Genomic DNA, 19,449 nt, shown 5'->3' on the forward strand with positions numbered 1-19,449 from the left:
CGCAAACTGCACGAGCGTGTAAACGGGACTTAACAGATAAAAAGACAAAGAAATATATCCAGAGCATCTAGATGTCAATACCAAACTTGCCTTATATTATAGAAGTTTTGTTTTCAAAGCACTTTATAAAAGAGAATAATTTGATTAAGTAAAATAAAAGCAAGTCGTATCATAGGTATAACATCGTAATCATAGTCGGTAAAATGAGTGGAATTATGAAAAGGGAAATTTAATCCATAAGAAAAACAAAAGATGAATACTAGGCTTTTTTTGCAACGAATATTGATAAATATCTGACTTGTAGTTACTATTTCTATCTTCTTTTATCTTTGTTGTATTGTGGTGATTTAATGTGTTCATTCACTCATATTACAACGTAGGAACTACTTTACAAAAAAAAGCCTACTGTCTCTTAGCCCTGATAGGCATCATGACTAATATGATTGCATACAGTGTGTTATTCTTGATAAAAATTTTGCTTATCTTGGGAAGCCATGGACAGTAATCAAATATGTAATAAAAGCAAAACATACATGGTGTCCAAAAAATTTCACAATGTGAAATTTTCCTTGAGCAAAGTGCCTTTAATTATTGTTTTTGTTAAAAACTGTATTTAATAAAGTTGTTCCGAGAACTTTGAAGTTTACAACCACGCTTTGTCCCATCCGGAGACACATTGTATATTTGAAATTTTCACACAAAAGGGTCCTAATAGTGTTGGAGTTAAACTGTTCTTTCCATTTCTATTCAAAATAATTTAAATCAAAATAAAAATTTTTAGTTTAGTCTTGTTATTCATCACCAGATTCCATAACTTTTCCAATTTGATTGTCCTTGAATTTTTAAGATATCCACTGTCCAGCTCGAAACACAGGCACTAGCAATAAATTAATAAAAAAAAAAAAATAAGTAAAAAAATACTTTGTTTAGGTTTTTATTAAATACAATTTTAAAATATATACAAAAATGCATTATGCCCATCCTAAAACACCTAAAATTTATGGTTTCATGAAAGATACACATAAAGCAAATATTCATCTTTAATAAATATGCTGGAGTTGGAAAATTAATACATTTATTTATTGAAAATCTTCATCACTGAATTCCAAAACCTAAAAAAAATACCTCTTATGTTAATATTATTTGGAATTTTTCTATATCCTAATGTAGTCCAGTCGGCAGAGGCCGAAATGTTACTGTTGGTGACATTTCCTTGATAACTTGGAAATAACTACACAGGAATACTTTAAATGATGAGTACAATAACAGGCTAATTTGCTGACAAAGTATTTTATCAGGAAAAAAAGTTATTAACAATTTAATCTTGAAAAAAAATTTTTTTAGTAGTTTTCTTTAAATAACTCAGCGGGATGACTTTATACGAAAAAATGCTTAGGACATAATTTTGTTCGTAATAAAAATAGCTACAAAATAGCGGTGGTCCGATTACGAAAATTGCAATAACAAAGCCTTGAAATTGAAAAAACGGTATAAAACGTCATTTTTTTAAAGTTGCTGTAAAAATGTCAATTATAAAAAAAAGTGACAAAACTTTCAAAAACTATAGTTCAATGTATATACAATAATAACGCTAAAGTCGAAAATCAGAAGAGTAAAACTTTTTGTTCTATAAGGTTTTATACATCCATCGGCATCTGAAACTCGAAACTTTGCCAAATTTGTTCGAAGCTTTGCTGATACTTGAAATTTGGTACACACATAGTGTAAATATGCAGAAACCAAAAGCAATTTGCAAAATTCAATTATCTTCATTTTTGCAGCTTTGGTAAGGTTTTATATGTCACCCTAGTTTTATACGTCACCGTTTTTTTAATTTTTATATATATGTATATTTATAAAATATTCCATCACGGTAGATCAACCAGCACAATTACCTACAATTAAAAAAAAATAATGATTTTCATCGTTTAGATCCTAAGCTACTTATACCGTTTTTTCAATCTCACGGCTTTGTTATTTCAAATCTCGTAATCGGACCACCGCCATTTTGTAGCTATTTTTATTACAAACAAAATCATGTCCTAAGCATTTTTTCGTTACAAAGTCATCCCGCTGAGTTATTTAAAGAAAACTACTAAAAAAAAAAAATGTTCACTATTAAATTGTTAATTACTTTTTTTCCTGATAAAATACTTTGTCAGCAAATTAGCCTGTAATTGTACTCATCATTTAAAGTAGGCCTGTGTAGTTATTTCGGGGTTATCAAGATTTGACACATGCCGAACCTCTACCAACTGGACTAATGCATAAACCAACACAATGTAGGTAGGTACCTATTGTGCACAATACAATTTGTAACACAACAGCGTGTCAAAAAGGAAAAAGATTCTTCAAAATTAAAGCATATTTTCTTATACGAATATTTAGACTTGCAACTCTGGATATAGGGTGTTAAAACTTTCAAAATAAAAAATATATAAATAATTATGGCACACAGTTGAAAAAAATATATTTAAATAAAAGAACGTATTGTGGTACCTTTAGTAAAATTATTTAAACAATTTTAAATCTAGGCAAAAAAATCAAGATTTAATTTTCATTCCATTTCTAAATTGACAAAAAAATATATTTTCCAGTAAAACGTCAAATTCATTAAGCAGGAATTTTAAAAAAATTGATTTCTGATTTATTATGTGAAGAATAAAAGAAACAATTTTAGGCGAGGGGAAAAATTGGGAACACGAGTTTTTTCGAGGGGGAGCGCAACCACTCGCAGGACGCTGCAGGAGTACTTGTTGTAACTCGTGAGAAGCACGCGAGAGTTAGCTATTATAAAGGCCAGATTGAATGATAAATCTGAAAAGAAGAGGGTGAAAATATCAACATAGAAGGCCAACTATATGATGCAGGCATCGCTGATTGAAGTATATAACAAATTTCTTATGCTGAATGGCAACAAAAACTTTACAAGCGTTTTTCGAGAAACCACTTTTTTTAACTGGCTGGAAACATAACTCAAAAAGTTTTCATTTAATCAACTTGAAATTTTGTACAGGATTTCACAATAACATAACTCAGGGAACATTGTAGGAATTTTTCGACTGATTAACAATTTTCCTTGTTATTAACAATTTAATGCAAAATTTTTCGTGTTTTCAATATTTCTTTAATGGTCACTAAATCAACAATTATTGATATTTTTTAATTTCCCCAACCTCTAGTGGCGTTACCCCTTTAAAAAACCTTTGATGCAGTCTCCCATGTTTCAATAAATATTGTAGATGAAATTTTAACAACTTCTGACACATTTTCTTTCAATATTCTTCACTATTGTATTAATTCTGAACAGTAAGTCTTATTTCATAAATCTATATCTCTTTGTATATTTACCAGGAAAGCACCTACATGCAGTAAGAGGGCTCTATAGCAAACAGGCAACCAGCAATACATTTTTATAGATTTTATTACACAGTTTGCCAAAATATGAATTAATAATAATAATAACAGACTTTCCCCCATTTTAACGCAGATTTTCTATAAAACTTAGTTTTAAACTTAAATTACTTTTTGGTGTAAAGAAATTTGTAATTTACGATGCCACTTGTTCAAAAGTGGCAAATTACAAATTTCTTTACAACAAAAAGTAATTTGATTTTCAAAATAACTCCATTTTATAATAAATCTACGTTACAATGGAGGAAAGTTTGTTATTTGTGCAGTAATTCATATTTAGACAAACTGTGAAATAAAATCTATAAAAGTGTATTGCTGGTTGCCTATTGGTTATAGAGCCCTCTTAATTTTATCAGTTTTCTGCCATACAGTGTATTGTAGTAGCATGTTTTCTTATATGTTTGGGAGGCAAACTTCTGTAACAAGTCACCCCTGAAGAGCACAAGTTTCAAACAGATATTAGTAAAATTTATAAATGTGGATAAAATTTCTCCAAACTATGTATGCATTTATTCATGTGCATAATTTACCAAAATTTTTGTATTATAAATAAACCTTTGCGAAGTTTTAAAGTATGCAATTTTCATCATAGGTCATCAACTAGTATGCATGCATTTGAAAACAACGCCACAATTTGAATGACAAAATTAAGCATCGTCTAAATTCCCAGAATATTTTACTTCCAAATTATATTAGGAAATCGCTAGAGAATAAATAAATATGGCAACACCGAAACAAATCAAGCAACTCCACAATATCTAGTTACCCATTTTATGAAATTCTTAAATTTGGATGTCGAACACGATCCTTCATTTTTGACATGTTGTAGTTTTACATTCTGTACTAAGTTAATTCTTAATAAATTACAATTACAAAATACTTACATCTCCGAAGTCTATCTCTTTGAACATTTCAGTTAATTTTGTGACATCCTCTAAATGTTTTGAGCTATTAAAAACTTTCAACAGAAAATCCATACCATTTTCGCTATATTCTTTTAAGACCATGTCGGAGCATGCTACGCAATGCTTGTACTTCTCAGTTGCAGGTAATATTTGTTCAAACGATGATAAAAAGCCTCTTATCGTATGAGGGATAAGTCCTAATAGACACTCGTTATCTGGGTTCAAATCCTGTACAGGTGGATTTTGCGATGATTTATAAAAAGCAGGGGCTCTTGCACTGCAAAAATAATATTTTTATTTTAATACGATATTAATATAATTCTTATTTATAATTAAAAGTATAAGCATAGCTTCCTGGTAATTTATTAAATAAAAAAGAAACTAATAATGGTATGTAAAAAAATTGTCAGTTCTGAATGATTAAAAGAAAATGGAAACTGAATTTTATAAGTGACCATCAAAAAATGTTCAATTAATAATACTAATTATCTTGCACATTTTTTATCACCCTAAACAGTTTTTTTATCCAGGAAGTATTTAACTGTTTAAAATTAAGAAATTGAAATATGAATTATTATTTATTATCTGAATGTTATGACTAATAAATTAGCTGTAAAAAATTACCTACTTTATTTCATAATATGTATATAATAATAACTGTTGGCAAAAGCCTCAAGATATTTCCCAGAAATTATATACAGGGTGGGCCATTAGTGTGAGAAAGTAAAATAACTCCCTTGTTATTCAGAATACAGAAAAAAAGTTTATATAAAAGTTATATAGAATCAAGAAATCTAAACTACAAAATTAATTTGATACATACAGGGCGATGAGTAAAAACGTGACACGCCAAATATTACATTTTTTAAATGGAACAACCTGTATATTTTTAAATATAGGGATTCCCAAGAAAATTCTATATATGGCAAAATAAACAGTTTATAACTTTAGTGTGGGGTTGCTAAGTTATGTAGAAAATTCTTAATATAAATGATTTGTTTACAATGAACAACGACAAACCGTTATGTCTACGTTCGAGATAATGCAATCACTGATTAGTTGAATAAAAATCTCCAACAGGTGAGACAGAATGATGTGTTTTAATGTAATCTTTATCTTACGGTTTTAAGAATTTTTAATTTTACAAAAATTTAATTACTATCACGAAGGAAATAAAGTTACTGTTCGAAACAAAATTACTGGCCACGTGGCTTGTGATCATTTATGAAAGTTATGTACTTTTAAGTAGAAGTAACTTACTACAATAAATTTAAAATATATTTGATCTGGAAATTGTAATTCAAAACTCACAAAGTATTTTTTCAGCCAGTTGGGCATTTATGGCCATATTTTCCAAAAGAATCCTAGGTACAGATTACAATTACTGTGTGATATTAGCACAGCAAATAAAACAATCAGCAGTCTAGCTGTAGTTGGCGGGAACGATATGCGCATCCCCTCGCGCAGGCCGCCATTTGAGGCTAGAACTTGTCAGAAACGGCAGTGGCATGGTACTGGTCAGTCTTACCATTTGATGTTCATTGTGTTCAGTCGGCGAGTGATTTTTTATGTGTTATTATCATTATCATTAAACCCTTTCTGATTCAGTGTGTTTAAAACTATTAATTGTATGTGTGTGTTACTATTAAACTCTTATTTGCTGTGTGTTGAAACTTTAAACTATTAAACTGTTATAGGTATATTCTGTAGGTAGGTACATTAAAAATGATAATGTTAAAAAAGTAGGTAGTTAGTTAGTTAAAAATGAAAACCGCATCAAATTATTTAAAAAATTTAAATTCTCGTATGTAATTACTTTTCCTTAATTGTGTGTTTGTTAAGCGGCTTATACATTTTTAGAAAATATATTTATATAAATATCGATAATACAGTCCTGAACGAGGAGAGTGAAAATTGCAAATATCCCTAATCAGGCCCTGTCCTCTATCCTCAAATGGCGGTCGGTGACGCAACACACTGAATTTCAATAGATCAAAGATGCCGCCCGAAACCTAGACTGCTGATTGTTTTATTTGCTGTGATATTAGTATAAATAGGTCAGACTTTTGAGTGACGAACGTTTTTACTGGAAGTCTACAGTATTGAACAAAAATAACCTGAATTACTTACCCATCTTTATGTTGTAAAACAGAAATAGCTAATTCAACTGCCAGAGCACCAGCAATATGCGAGACACCCGGTCTGGTTACAGTGCACTGTTGGTCTAATGTTCTATCTTTCAGTGTCTAAAACATAGATTTAAATTTAACAATATTAACAGAACTGTACAATTTTTGAGCACACTACAAAATTTCATGATAAACTCTGCCTATCTTATTGAGACTGAAGGTCTCGAGATATAAGAATACAATAAAACCTTGTCGTTCGCGGGGGGATAGGTTCCGGAAGATTCACACGAAGCGCAAATCCGCAATGCACAAGTCATTATGTTAGTGTTTTAAACAATTAAATATCAGAAACATAATTCAGTTATTTATATATTTATGTATATTTATTCTGGAATATGAATTTTGAATTTCATAATTGTTTAAGGTTAGTGTTGAATATTAACGATATTGCATGGACTAGATGTAATATATTCAGCAACCCAAAGAGTAATAAAGTAATAAACAACCGAAGGGACAGTTTCTTGACCTGCAAGTACGGAGGGCACCGAGGACCGACCGACCACCCAGTTAGTTCTTTCCGAGCATTCAAACACGCCGCGTCTACTTTCGATATATTGTATTTCTGTATTAGTCATTTATAACAATTCTTGTTTTTATCAATAAATAATTGGAGTTATGTGTTCCAAATAAAACGATTCATTCCACTCAACCACTCCGACAGTTAGCATACATTGAATCGATTTTAAAACATAAGGCAAATGACTTTTCGGAAACAAAAACACTTAAACACTTACAAACTTAATTTTGTGTACTTGGTGGTACAGATTCTGGGAGACTTCTTCTGGAAAAAGTCTGTCATTGTTTTTTGAATTTGATGGGTTTTCAATTCTTTTAAAAGTTCTTTGTATGGTGAAAAGAGGTTATCCAATCCTCTGCTAATAACCATACTCCGCTGTATATCTAGATCTATCTCAATGATCTCACGTTTTAACTGCGACATTTTGTCTAACGCTCCTTGTACACTTTTTGTTGTTAATGGATTCATAACACTGGTCTCTTCTTCATCCTATTCTGAACTCAAAATGAAGTCTTCTCGAGTTAGTTCTTCAAGTTCTGTATAAGTGAGACCGTCGTCTTCATTTTGGGTCAATTCTTCCACATCTTCGGCCTCTAGATTTTCTTCCCTCCCCACTTGTCTACTTATTTCTACAATTTTTTCAATTTTTTTTTTAATCTGATTCTACTGCACTTTCCTGAACACACCGACGCCATAGCTTCTTCCAGCGTGCATTAACGGTTGACAATTTGACCTCCGCCCAGGAGGCAGCAATATTTTCTATTGCATTTAAAATAGTAAATTAGTTCCAGCATTCTTTAACAGATATTTCTGGATTTTCTTCCAAATGGTGCAAAATATGAGAAAAACTACGTCTGGTATAGTAAGCCTTAAACATTGCAATAATGCCTTGATCTAAAGGTTGCAACAAGGACGTAGTATTCGGGGGAAAAAACATGACTTCAATGTGTCAGCTCCTAATGTTTGTGGATGCCCAGAGGCATTATCTACTAAAAGTAAAACTTTAAATGCCATGTTTTTTTTCTCTAAATATTTCTTTACTTCAGTACAGAAACAGTTTTGGAACCAGTCTTCAAAGGTTTGTGCAGTTACCCCAAGCTATCTAGTTGGCTCTCCAGAAAACGGGCAACTCATATTTTTTTTGATTTTTTAATGCACGAGGATTTTCTGCACTATAGACCAGCAATGGTTTGCACTTAAAATCACTAGAAGCGTTTCCACAGTACACTAAAGTTAAACGATCTTTGGCAACTTTAAATCCAGCTGCCACTTTTGCATCTCGTGATATATACGTCCTGGTCAGCATCTTTTTCCAAAAAAGCCCAGTTTCATCTGCGCTAAATACTTGATCTGGATGGTATCTTTCTTCTTCAATATGCGCGAGCAGTTTAGCCGGGAAGGTCCTAACCGCTTCACAATCGGTAGAAGCTAATTCACCTACCAATTGTAAAGGTTGAAACGTTTTTTTAAATTATCAAACCAGCCCCTGCTTGCTTGGAAAGTAAGCTCAGGTTCTTTACTTGTTGTTGCAAGAGGTACAGAATCCTGAAGGTTGACAAATGCTTGCAGCTTTCGTTCTAATTATCATAAAACTTAAAGAAGCAATTTTGTTTATTTCATCGTCTATCCAAAGATTGAGCATTATTTCCATTTTCTCTATACAGGGTGTCCCATTTTAATGTCCCACCCCAAATATCTCGAAACCCGAGCAGAATGAGGAAAAATGTTCTAGACAAAAGTTATAGGGTTCGGAGGGGGACATACGATGGTGACCTTGAAAATGACCTTGAAGTCGATTTTTTCAAGGTCAAACGAGGGTCAACTTCGATTTTTCAAACGAAAACCCCTATTTTTTATTGCAGGATCGTATTCTACGGAAAAAAATACAAACTTTTTGCAGGAAACTTTTTTTTCGAAAATGCATTTTTCTCCGTTTTTCACGAATTTCGTTCGTCATGTTGTTTGAAGTGTCAGATGGATTCTGGCTGGGATTCATGCATTACTCGCTGCCTGAGTCTTCAATGCTCGAGAGCAGGAGAGCAGGGCAACGGAACTTATCAAATTATCAAATTTTTCAATTGTTCGGTACGATCCAATAATCAGCATTACCGCGAGAGCGAAGAGACCGAGCGAGAACGTGCCATCGCGCAACTCTCGGGCCCCTACCGCATGTTCGAAGACGCTTGAAGATTACATGAGCATGGCAGGAGAGGCGCGCTACCCCATCTGCCCCTACCGATCGCGCTGCTGCCGGAAAAGAGAAAAACAGAAAATAACACAAACTTGACAAATCAAATCAACACACATGAGACTGCTAGAGTTCTCTGAGGAGAGGAACGGGGGCGTGCGTTCCCCTCAATTTTTTGGCAGCAATTTTATCCTTGTCTTGAACTGTTCCTCTCACACCTTTGATTTTATCAGGTGAAAATTGTTTACAGCTATTCAAAATAATAGAGAAACACACGCGCCCCCTCTTCACTTTGTCCAGACGATCCTTATGTGTGTTAATTCGGAGAGTTGAAATTTCGCTGTTCCGGATTAGTTACACAACCACCGTTGTATCGAGTACTAGTGTTTCTGGTGAAATAATACCCCAGTCTGTCCTAGTGGTCAATAGGATCCATCTGACACTTCAAGCAACATGACGAACGAAATTCGTGAAAAACTCGGAAAAAAATGCATTTTCGAAAAAAAAGTTTCCTGCAAAAAGTTTGTATTTTTTTCCGTAGAATACGATCCTGCAATAAAAAATAGGGGTTTTCATTTGAAAAATCGAAGTTGACCCTCGTTTGACCTTGAAAATCGACTTCAAGGTCATTTTCAAGGTCACCATCGTATGTCCCCGTCCGAACCCTATAACTTTTGTCTAGAACATTTTTCCTCATTCTGCTCGGGTTTCGAGATATTTGAGGTGGGACATTAAAATGGGACACCCTGTATAGGGATTTCTACGTCTTACATAATCGGTTTTTAGGGTGAGTTTAGCTGAAACTTGTACCGAAGATCTGATTTTGTCTTCCGTTTTTTTTTTATGTATCGGACAGTTGACTCATTTACTCCATATTCAGATGCAACAGATGCAGCACTTGAACCACATTTCAGTTTGTCTAAAATTTTCACTTTATCATTTAAAAATAACACTTTTCTGCACCTTTTTATAGACAAGTCTACGACAGAAGCTTTGCTTTTAAGGACATAATTTTCCGAATGTTAATTTATGTGTTAACAATTAAAACAAACACAAAGTATTTAATAAATTTTTCACCTAGGCCACGAAGGTAAATTTCAGACTAAATACAAAGAAGCATGATTTTAGTTTTTAAGTTAAAATCATAGTCCCACCATCTGTGTAGAATCGTCAACCTATCACTTTAAAAGCTGCCCATACATTCACTGCTTTGGATCCTATTTACGAGAAAGCAGTAAATAAGCAATTTCAAATGTGTTTATGCTATCCTCAAAAATTGATGAATTGAGACAAGGCCAAGGGTTTGTTATCGAGTTCTTGCATATGTACACTTATGATTGTTTGTGGTTTCTCATAATCAGGTTTTCATCTGTAGAATTATGTGTAAAATTCGGACCGCGAAGGACAAAGCAAACGTCCCGCGAACGGCAAAGAAAAGGTGACATGGATGGCTTCCGCGTAAATTTAAATCCGCGAACGGCAAGGTTTTACTGTACCCTTTCCATTTGTATCCATTTCATGAATTGCAATAATAAATAGATATAGAGAGTGTAACTTTGAATGGGTTCATATTTATATAGAGGTTACCTCCGATACATAATCAGAAGTTTTCTCGAATTGAGTCGCGAAAACTAAATTGTTTTTTATTTTTTTTTTACAACAAATTAGTTTTACTTACAGTTAGTAGCATATTTCTATCCACATAAGAATATTAGTTAATATTTATTAAATCATGCAAGTACAAATTTTTTTAAAACACCTGAAAATTTTTTTAATGTTGGCGTTTGTTAACAGTCAACATTAATAGGCGTGTATATACAACTAAGTTCGGGAGCTGCCTAGTGGTGGCATAGAGTATAAGTGTAGCTTAAAAACGAATTGTAACTCAACTCAATTGTAATTCATTTGATTAAAAAATAATAATAAGTTCAGATTAGAATTACAGACGAACACGTACCATTACCCCTAAAAATCTAACCCCGACTCAAAGTTACACCGTGTGTATTGTATATTTTACATAATTCTCACATTTCCTGGTGCTGTGACATCATTACAAAAGTAACAACCCAATTCAGTGCCTTTTATACATTTATAACCTTCAAGGCTGTTAATTGGTCCAGACATTTCGTTATTCTCATCCCTAATCCCATGTCGCATTACTAAATAAGTATCAAACCCTAGGGCTGCATTGATAACAATCTGAAAAAATTATTTTTATAGTAATCTTTATATAGTCATTATATGACTTAAGTTATAGTATTTTGAACTTATTTTCACACAGACAACTAATGTAGTTCACATATCTTTATGAAAAAAGATCTAAGCGTGACTATATTTCGAGTTATAACTTCCTAAAAATACATCAATTTTTTTAAGACGCCTATTTTTTGAAAATTGCAATAATTATTTTTTAACCGAAATAGACATTATTCTCAAAACACTCATATAAATTTCTATAAAGATTTATTAATTCCTGGTATATTCTAGTTTATTTCAATTACTTTAATATTGTAGTTAAAAAAACAATTTAGTTTCTTCTTGCATAACCAACCTGTAATGATTAAAAAACTGGGATAGACCAAGTGAAGAGGTGAGGATAATGCCGTGTTATTTGATATTGGATTCAAAAAATTGATAATACAATAATTACTCAAACATTAGCACCTAAAAAAAGTTTTCATGGTATATTTAATATAAAATACTGGGACTGTGAATTAACTTTGAGAGACTTACAATAGATGGCATAACTTATGCTTTATTGCATCGGACACTTTTGTAACTATATTTATATCAAAGCTGTGTCATTAGACTCTTACTTTTTATTATGTATCATTTTGCTGCAGTATAATGAACATATTTTTTCTCAGCTCCAAAGATGTAGAATTATGAGCCAACAAAACATCATTTGCGGGAAGTTTTACTTTAATTCAAATAATAGTGCTGCTGAAAGTCTTCGAGTGCTTTTGGAAATTTACAGTGAACATACTCCATCGATAAAGCCGTATTAGTATTGTATTGGTCTCGACGTTTTGAAAGTGATGATTTCAACAAGTTCGAAGATGTAGAATTGGAAGCATTACTCACCGGTGATGAAAAATGGATATGCTATAATAATCCTAAGCATTGAAAATTGTGGGGTTATGCAATAACTTCAACGACAAGGCCGAATATTCTTGGTTCAAAACTCATGCTCTATATTTGGTGGGACCAGCCTGGTATTGTGTACTATAAGCCGCTTCAACCAAATGAAATCATCACTGGTGAACGCTACCAAACACAATTATTGCGTTTGAGCCATGCATTAAAGAAATAATGGCAGTAATTGTAGCAAAGACATAATAAAATAATTTTTCAACATGACAACGCTCGACCACGTTACTCATGAAGTAGAAAAATACTTAACGCTGAAATGGAATGTTTTACCCCACCCACCATATTCACCAGATATTACTCCATCGGATTACTACTTGTTCCGATCCATAGAACAGACTGACTGGACAGTGCTTCTAATACTACGAAGATACGAAAAATTGGATTGATTGGTGGATAGTATCAAAAGGCGAGTTGTTCTTTCAAAATGGAATCCGTAGGTATACTGCCAGGAAAATTGATAAAAAAATAATATACACAATTTTTGATAATAAAGCCTTGAATTTACAAAAAGAAATCCCTCAAAATGAATTCAGAGTGCTAGTATTTAAAGAGTAACCGCAAAAAAACCCATTTTTTCACCCGTTTTTGCGTAATGTGTAGCAAGAACAGGGAAGGTCGTCCAGAGGTCTCCTTGGGCTTAAATTGATTGTCATGAAAAATCTAGTTGAGCATAATTCGATGTTTCCAATATTTGTCCAACTTACCCCTACTTAAGGGGTGGAAACCACCCCTAAAACAAGAAACGTGAGAAAATGGTCGATCAATTCTTGGTAAAAATTGGCGGGAATTTGAATGGCAAGGAAGAGATCAGGGATGTTCTTCCAAATATGCTCAAGGTGAAAAACATCCCCCACGTGGGGGTAAAACCACCCCTATTGCCGAAAACCGGCGGCAAATGATGTTCCCTTCATGAATTGCCTTTTTTGTGCCACTCTTCCTTATAAATCCAAATGATATGAAATACATGCCGCCTTAATTCGTTCTTCTGTCGGTTCTGATCAGTTACCCCTACTGAAGGGGTGGAAACCACCCCTAAAACAAGAAAACAAAAAAATGGTCACCAAAATCTGGGTAAAAATTGGCGGAATTACACATGGCAAGGGTAACATCAAGAATGCCCTCCTAAAAATGCTCAAGGTGAAAAACACCCCCCCCGCGTGGGGGTAAAACCACCCCTATTGCCGATAGCAGACGGGGAATGATATCCACTTCATGAAGTACTTTGTTTCCCCCACTACCCAACAAATGATACGAAAGACGGGCCCCATAATTAGATCTTTTGTTTTACCCCCACGCGGGGGGTGGGTTTATTATGAGCATTTTTAGAAAGACATTCCTGATTTTACCCTTGCCATGTAAAATTCCCCCAATTTTACCAAGAATTTATCGACTATTTTCTCATTTTTCTTGTTTTAGGGGTGGTTTCCACCCCTTAAGTAGGGGTAAGTCGGGCAAATATTGGAAACATCGAATTATGCTCACCTAGATTTTTCATAATGATAAATTTAAGCTCACGGAGACCTCTGTACAACCTTTCCAGCTCTTGCTACACACTACGCAAAAGGGGCGGATTTTGCTCTTTCATTTGTTTCTTACTTATTCCGTTAATGATCTGTACACACATATAAGACACTATCTATTTATTTTATTCTCATACAAACTGCATCTTAAAAATTTTGAGCTATCATTTAATGTATTATAAAATTACACGTATTCTTATCCATATCTAAAACAAAAACTAGTGGCCGCCTTTAAACAGCCATAGCATTTTATGTTTTTATCATTCCTCAAGTTTGCTCATATTTAAGTTAAGGATGATTCTGTATATTCTTGTATCAAATATTTCTGTAGGTTAAAGAAATATTTTCATAGATGGAGTCAATAATTATCTAGAGTAAAAAAATTTGTATTCAAATATTGCCATTGAAAAAAAACATTTGGTATTTGAAGTTATCTCCTTTTCTTGTTTCTAATCACTGCAACGACAAATTCAACCACAATACATTCATTACCATTAACAAAATGCAGAAATATATTAATTACTATATCATGACTGAATGTCTTGCTGGGATTTTTTAAATTAGTTTTTGTATTCTTATGCCATTACCTTGTTGGCTGAGTTCGCTAATAACGTAGGTAACCATCTACTCTCTCTTGAATCCATCAATAAAAAGATCATATCATGAGTATCAATTAATACTTTCAACTTATTTACATTTTCTACTGTTTGCTCTGTCAAACTGTCTCCAATAGTATGACCTGGCATTGGAATAGCTAACTGAACTCCTTCTGTTTTCTGAAAAAAGAATATTTAGAAATTTATAGGGTCTACTCTAGCATTAAATAAAATCTTACTACTCCAGGAAATATTGTTCTTAAATTGTCAGCAGCTGCTAACGCTTTTGGTTTCATTTTAACTGAATCTAGATAGGTAAATAAACTTTGGCGCACAGGATTGGAAAATGAAACTGTAGAATTATCCACAAAAGTAATCGTTCTTACGCCCCATGCCTGAAAATTATTCAATATACCTACAGTGATATAATTTAGTTTAATGCAAACAGAAATTACTTCCATATGCAGTAAGTGCAAAAACTTGTAATAAAATATTCTCTATCTTAGGACATAAATTATATTATACAGGGTTTTGTTTAAGTTGGGGTTTCCCTTTTAAAACAACATAAACCTTAACAAAGCAAGTCAATTTTTCAAAAATATACTTTTTCAAAATAACGAAAAAGAAATTTGACATACATTTGACCTACATCTGATCTATATATCCATGTTAATAACTAAAACGTCAACAAACGATTTAGGAATTAGTTACATTATCACAGTACAGTATAGACTCTTTAATCCGAACTCACCCTAATCCGAATATCCACTAATCCGGCCCGACGATCCGACGAATGCCTGTTTCGATGGTCCGAACAAAACTCTTTAATTCAAACAAAATTCGGTTTAACGTATATAGTTCGGATTATAAAGTCAGACTACATAATAAAAAGTAACTGCTAAAAACGTAATTCCCCGGCAGTCTCGGGGAAACCCTTTTATGCGAATCGGAACCTTTCTTGATTAGATCTTTTTAGTTGAAATATTATTGGCCATGCAAACATGGTGATATTTATACGACATATTTTACAATAATGTTTGGTTTAATTGTTATTTTTTGTCTTTTCAGTCACATAAAATCAAATTTTCATATTTACATATGTATATATTTACTATCCAGTAATCCAAAAATATCGGTAATTCGAACTTATCTCTTTAAGCCCGTGTTTTAATTAGTTCGGATTAAAGAGTCTATAGTCTATACTGTATAGCGATAGTTTTTCCTTTCTTGTTTTCGTTTTGTCTTACTGATAACTCACGCACAACACAACTTATAAAAGTAGTGGTGACTGGGTTATAAATAATACGCTTCGTAATTTTGGTTGAAAATGTCCCATATTCTAAGTAATGATGAACTAATTCATATGATAGCAATATCACAAAAATGTTATAGCATCACGATTGCAGGCTAAGCGTTTTCTTTAAGATATCATCCAGCCTTTTGCATATTTATTTATGTTTCTCAAAGGGCTGAAAAAAATGGACATTTACAGGAAAATTGCTAGGGGCATGTTGAAAGACCTAAGCCATTTAGAATGTTGCATGTCGAAGATGTTAGTTTGACCATTCTAAAAGAATACAGCTTTGTTTCTTTACTATATATGTTTGCTGAACAAATTTCTAACAAACCTGTAATATTTAGACTGATATTATTAATGGTATGCAGCATTTTCATATTACCAGGATGAATCTACACTAGCAAAATAACTTTGCCTGAAGTACTCGGGTTTGTTCCCTTAAATGTAAGACGACCTATTTGGTTTTTACAAGATGGTGCTCTGCCTCATTTTAGACATGATACTCCACAATGGCCTTCAAGGTCCATGCAATTTTTTCTGAGGGGTAACACGAAAAGTTTGGCGTCGCAGAGTGTCGCAGAAATAATTCTGAGAAAATGCTTAATCTACATTAAAAGATGTTTTTTTAATTTTTAATTTTTCAAAAAATTGTTACGTATTTGAAAAATATTCTTACTTTTTTGAGTTCTATTTCATATTGAATCAAAAACACAGTGTATACATACAAGCAGTATTCTTGCGACAGAACATCCTAAAGTCCCTGATCCCAATATAAGACATTTTGTTTCTTTAACTTTCTCAAGGTTAATATCAGGTAAAATTCTCCATTTCATAAGCTTCAGATTTAAATCTATAGAATTTTCAGCAATTCTACAAATACAGTTTATTGATGTCAGTTTTACTTGAAAATAGATAAGTTTGATGAAAACGAAATGAGAAAATATTCAAAAACTTACACGTAAGGGTCTAGAGTATTTTTCAAATTAGCCAATCGAGGCCCCATTTTATCTCGCTCATTTTTCTCCCATCCTACCCAAGTATAATTTTTCTCTAAGGAAGGCAGTTTCAATTTGTAAATAATACTTTTGTGGCAAGTGATTGAAAAATCATTTGTACGACTCAAGTGAAGTGCTATAAAATTTGCAACTTGGCCCTGTAAAAATGGACTAAAACAATAAAATTTAATAAATAGTTGTATAATAATTGAAGTCTGAAGCCAAATATTTTTTGAAATAATTCATAAGAAGTAGGTAAATAATAAACAAGTTAATTTTCTCTATTTCTAGATGTGTTATGAATAATTTAAAATACTAACTACATAATATAAGACAATTTTCTATTACCAGTAATGCAAAACCATAGTGATATAATTCTTCAGCTGTGATCCTACTTCTGCATATGGAGCAGAAATATTATAAAAGGCAAAATAGAATTGTTTTTTATTTTCTAAATTTATTTTTTTCACTTGACTTTGCAAACAGTGTAGTTTTATACCATTTTGAATACTTTCTACCAAAAAGTAAGTCTTTTGGATGTCATCAAGTTTTTTAAACTCTGTACACAAGAATTGCACCTACAAAGACGATGTATTTTATTAACATAATAGGGTGCCCTTATTGCACCTTATATGTTATTTAATAATTAAATGGGTACTTAGTAAAATTATCCCACCTCAGCTTCAGAAAATTCTTCGGTAATACTGCATAATGAATTTTTCTCTACCATTAAACCTCTTGGTACTGGGAATGCAAACCAGTAATAATAATGGTATTTTTTTAAATCCTACAGGAAAATATATTAGTCTTGTTCTATATCAAAACTATTACTATCTTACAGCAAAAGAAAGTACCAAAAATGAATTCAATATAGATGGATTGCATAAGACACTCTCATTTTTAATTCTTTCCAACACAATTTTGCCCGCTTCATTTATTATATCTATTTTATTACATTCTTTAAATTGTTCTAAGGTATTTTTGTTTATTAAAGAACCATGAAAAGGTATATATGAATTTTGTCCATTAAATTTTCTAAAATATAAAAATAATACAGGTTTATTCAAAATTCAGTACAGAGAATTTAGGGGCGTATTTTTGAGGTGAAAATAAGACTTTGTTTCCTATAAACGTGGGTCCACAAACGCTTAGGTTTCGATATACAGGATGTTAAAATTTATAATTTCTTTATTTTTTAGGAATAATTTCCAAACATATTTGAATGTTGGCATAAAACTTGGGGTACGGGGGTTTTTTAGGATGCTAAATTTAAATGTGTCATTGGTTTTGACGCTGCTCGTAGAGGGCGTCAACTATAAGGGTACGCTTTAATTAAATTGGCACTAACTTTTTTGCTACCCTGTACATTGACATTTCGTATTAGTACGTTTAATCTCTTATCAATTTTAAGCAAAAAAGGTATACTAGTTCAAAATCTCTCAGGCCAACCGTTTCTAAGATATTGGCTGATAAAGAGTTAAATGCACACCATATTTTCCAATTTTCAGCAGTGATTTTCTTGAAAACGTTTAATTGTATAAAAAAAATGTAAAGAGCTAAAATTCACGATCATTGCATTACTGATTAGATAGTGAATAAATTTTAAAATTTTTCAGGGAAAATAGTTAATAAAATTTGAAAATATGGTGAGCATTTAACTCTTCATCAGCGAATATCTCGGAAACAGTTGGCCTGAGAGATTCCGACCAAGGATGCCTTTCTTACTTAAAACTGATAGGGGAATAAACACGTTAATACGAAACGTTAATGTACAGGGTAGCAAAAAAGTTAGGGCCAATTTAATTCAAGTGTGCCGTCCTCTACAAGCAGCGTCAAAACCAATGACATTTAAATTTAGCATCTTAAAAAAACCCGTACCCCAGGTTTTATGCCAACATTCAAATTTGTTTGGACATTATTCCTAAAAAATCAAAAAAAAATCAAAAACTTTAACATCCTGTATATCGAAAACTAAGCATTTGTGGACCCACATTTAGAGGGAAAAAAAGTCTTATTTTGACCTCAAAAATACGCGCCTGAATTCTTTGTACTGAATTTTTAATCAGTCTGTATAATATTAACTTTTCTTTCATATTTATACTTACTCATTAAATGAAGTGCTATCTACTTCCAAAATTGATGCATTACACTCTTTACGACAAACCATGCTACAATAACCCCATATTTCATGTTCTTTTTCATTCAATTTGTCTACATCTAATTTTAATTCTGTAAATTTATTCCAGAAGCTAGGATTTATTGAAGAAGAAAGTTGTGTGTAAGACAAATTTTCGACATCTTTTTCACACATTTTAGTAATGAACAGTTCTACACTTTTATTATATTTCAAAATCAAAATCAATAATATCAAGATGTGAAATAAATTCTATAAAATAAAATACAATACTAAAAAAAATTGACAAGTAACATAACCTCAAACCATGGAGCATGGGGAATGGGCACTACAACTTTTGACACCAATGAACTCCCCAGCCAGGACAAAAGGAGGTCCCACAAAGCGCCTACACCGGCCGCATTTGCGGTCGGGGTAGACGACGGATGGGGCCCACCTACGAAGGCTGTCCAGGCCTACACGAGATGAGGCAGGATAAAGAGGGATAATCCCCCTCGATCCCAAATCATTGAGGCCAATTTCTAGCCATGGAATAATGGCG

General features: G+C 32.6%; 1 protein-coding gene across 3 annotated transcripts; it reads right to left on the reverse strand.

The window, feature by feature from the left end:
* Positions 1-936: 936 nt before the first annotated feature.
* Positions 937-19,126, reverse strand: LOC108913222 (ubiquitin-like modifier-activating enzyme ATG7). 3 transcript variants are annotated; one of them, XM_018718737.1, is made up of 12 exons: positions 18,880-19,126; positions 17,614-17,809; positions 17,451-17,561; positions 17,123-17,352; positions 16,736-16,945; positions 16,505-16,649; positions 14,722-14,877; positions 14,474-14,662; positions 11,242-11,412; positions 6,450-6,565; positions 4,299-4,596; positions 937-1,112 (listed from the first exon to the last, which is right to left on the reverse strand). In XM_018718737.1, exons 1-12 carry the CDS (start codon positions 19,083-19,085, stop codon positions 1,080-1,082), a joined length of 2,061 nt encoding a protein of 686 aa, XP_018574253.1. In that variant the 5' UTR covers positions 19,086-19,126; the 3' UTR covers positions 937-1,079. The 3 variants fall into 3 exon arrangements, with proteins under 3 accessions (XP_018574253.1, XP_018574254.1, XP_018574256.1); XM_018718738.1 differs by lacking the exon at positions 17,123-17,352 and having other exon boundaries at positions 16,736-16,932; XM_018718740.1 differs by lacking the exons at positions 16,505-16,649; positions 16,736-16,945; positions 17,123-17,352.
* Between the last annotated feature and the right edge of the window lie 323 nt (positions 19,127-19,449).

The sequence above is a fragment of the Anoplophora glabripennis genome, unplaced genomic scaffold, assembly GCF_000390285.2.
Source record: "Anoplophora glabripennis isolate ALB-LARVAE unplaced genomic scaffold, Agla_2.0 scaffold793, whole genome shotgun sequence".
NCBI lineage: Eukaryota > Metazoa > Arthropoda > Insecta > Coleoptera > Cerambycidae > Anoplophora > Anoplophora glabripennis.

What these genes read in the sequence shown, in the direction of transcription:
- LOC108913222 (XM_018718737.1), bottom strand. Translation starts at nt 19,085, where the DNA reads ATGTGTGAAAAAGATGTCGAAAATTTGTCTTACACACAACTTTCTTCT. An exon ending in AATACTCTAGACCCTTACGT is followed by an intron (nt 16,650 to 16,735) that starts GTAAGTTTTTGA and finishes CTGTATTTGTAG; the next exon opens with AATTGCTGAAAATTCTATAG. An exon ending in AAGAGATAGACTTCGGAGAT is followed by an intron (nt 1,113 to 4,298) that starts GTAAGTATTTTG and finishes TATTTTTTTTAG; the next exon opens with GTTTTGGAATTCAGTGATGA.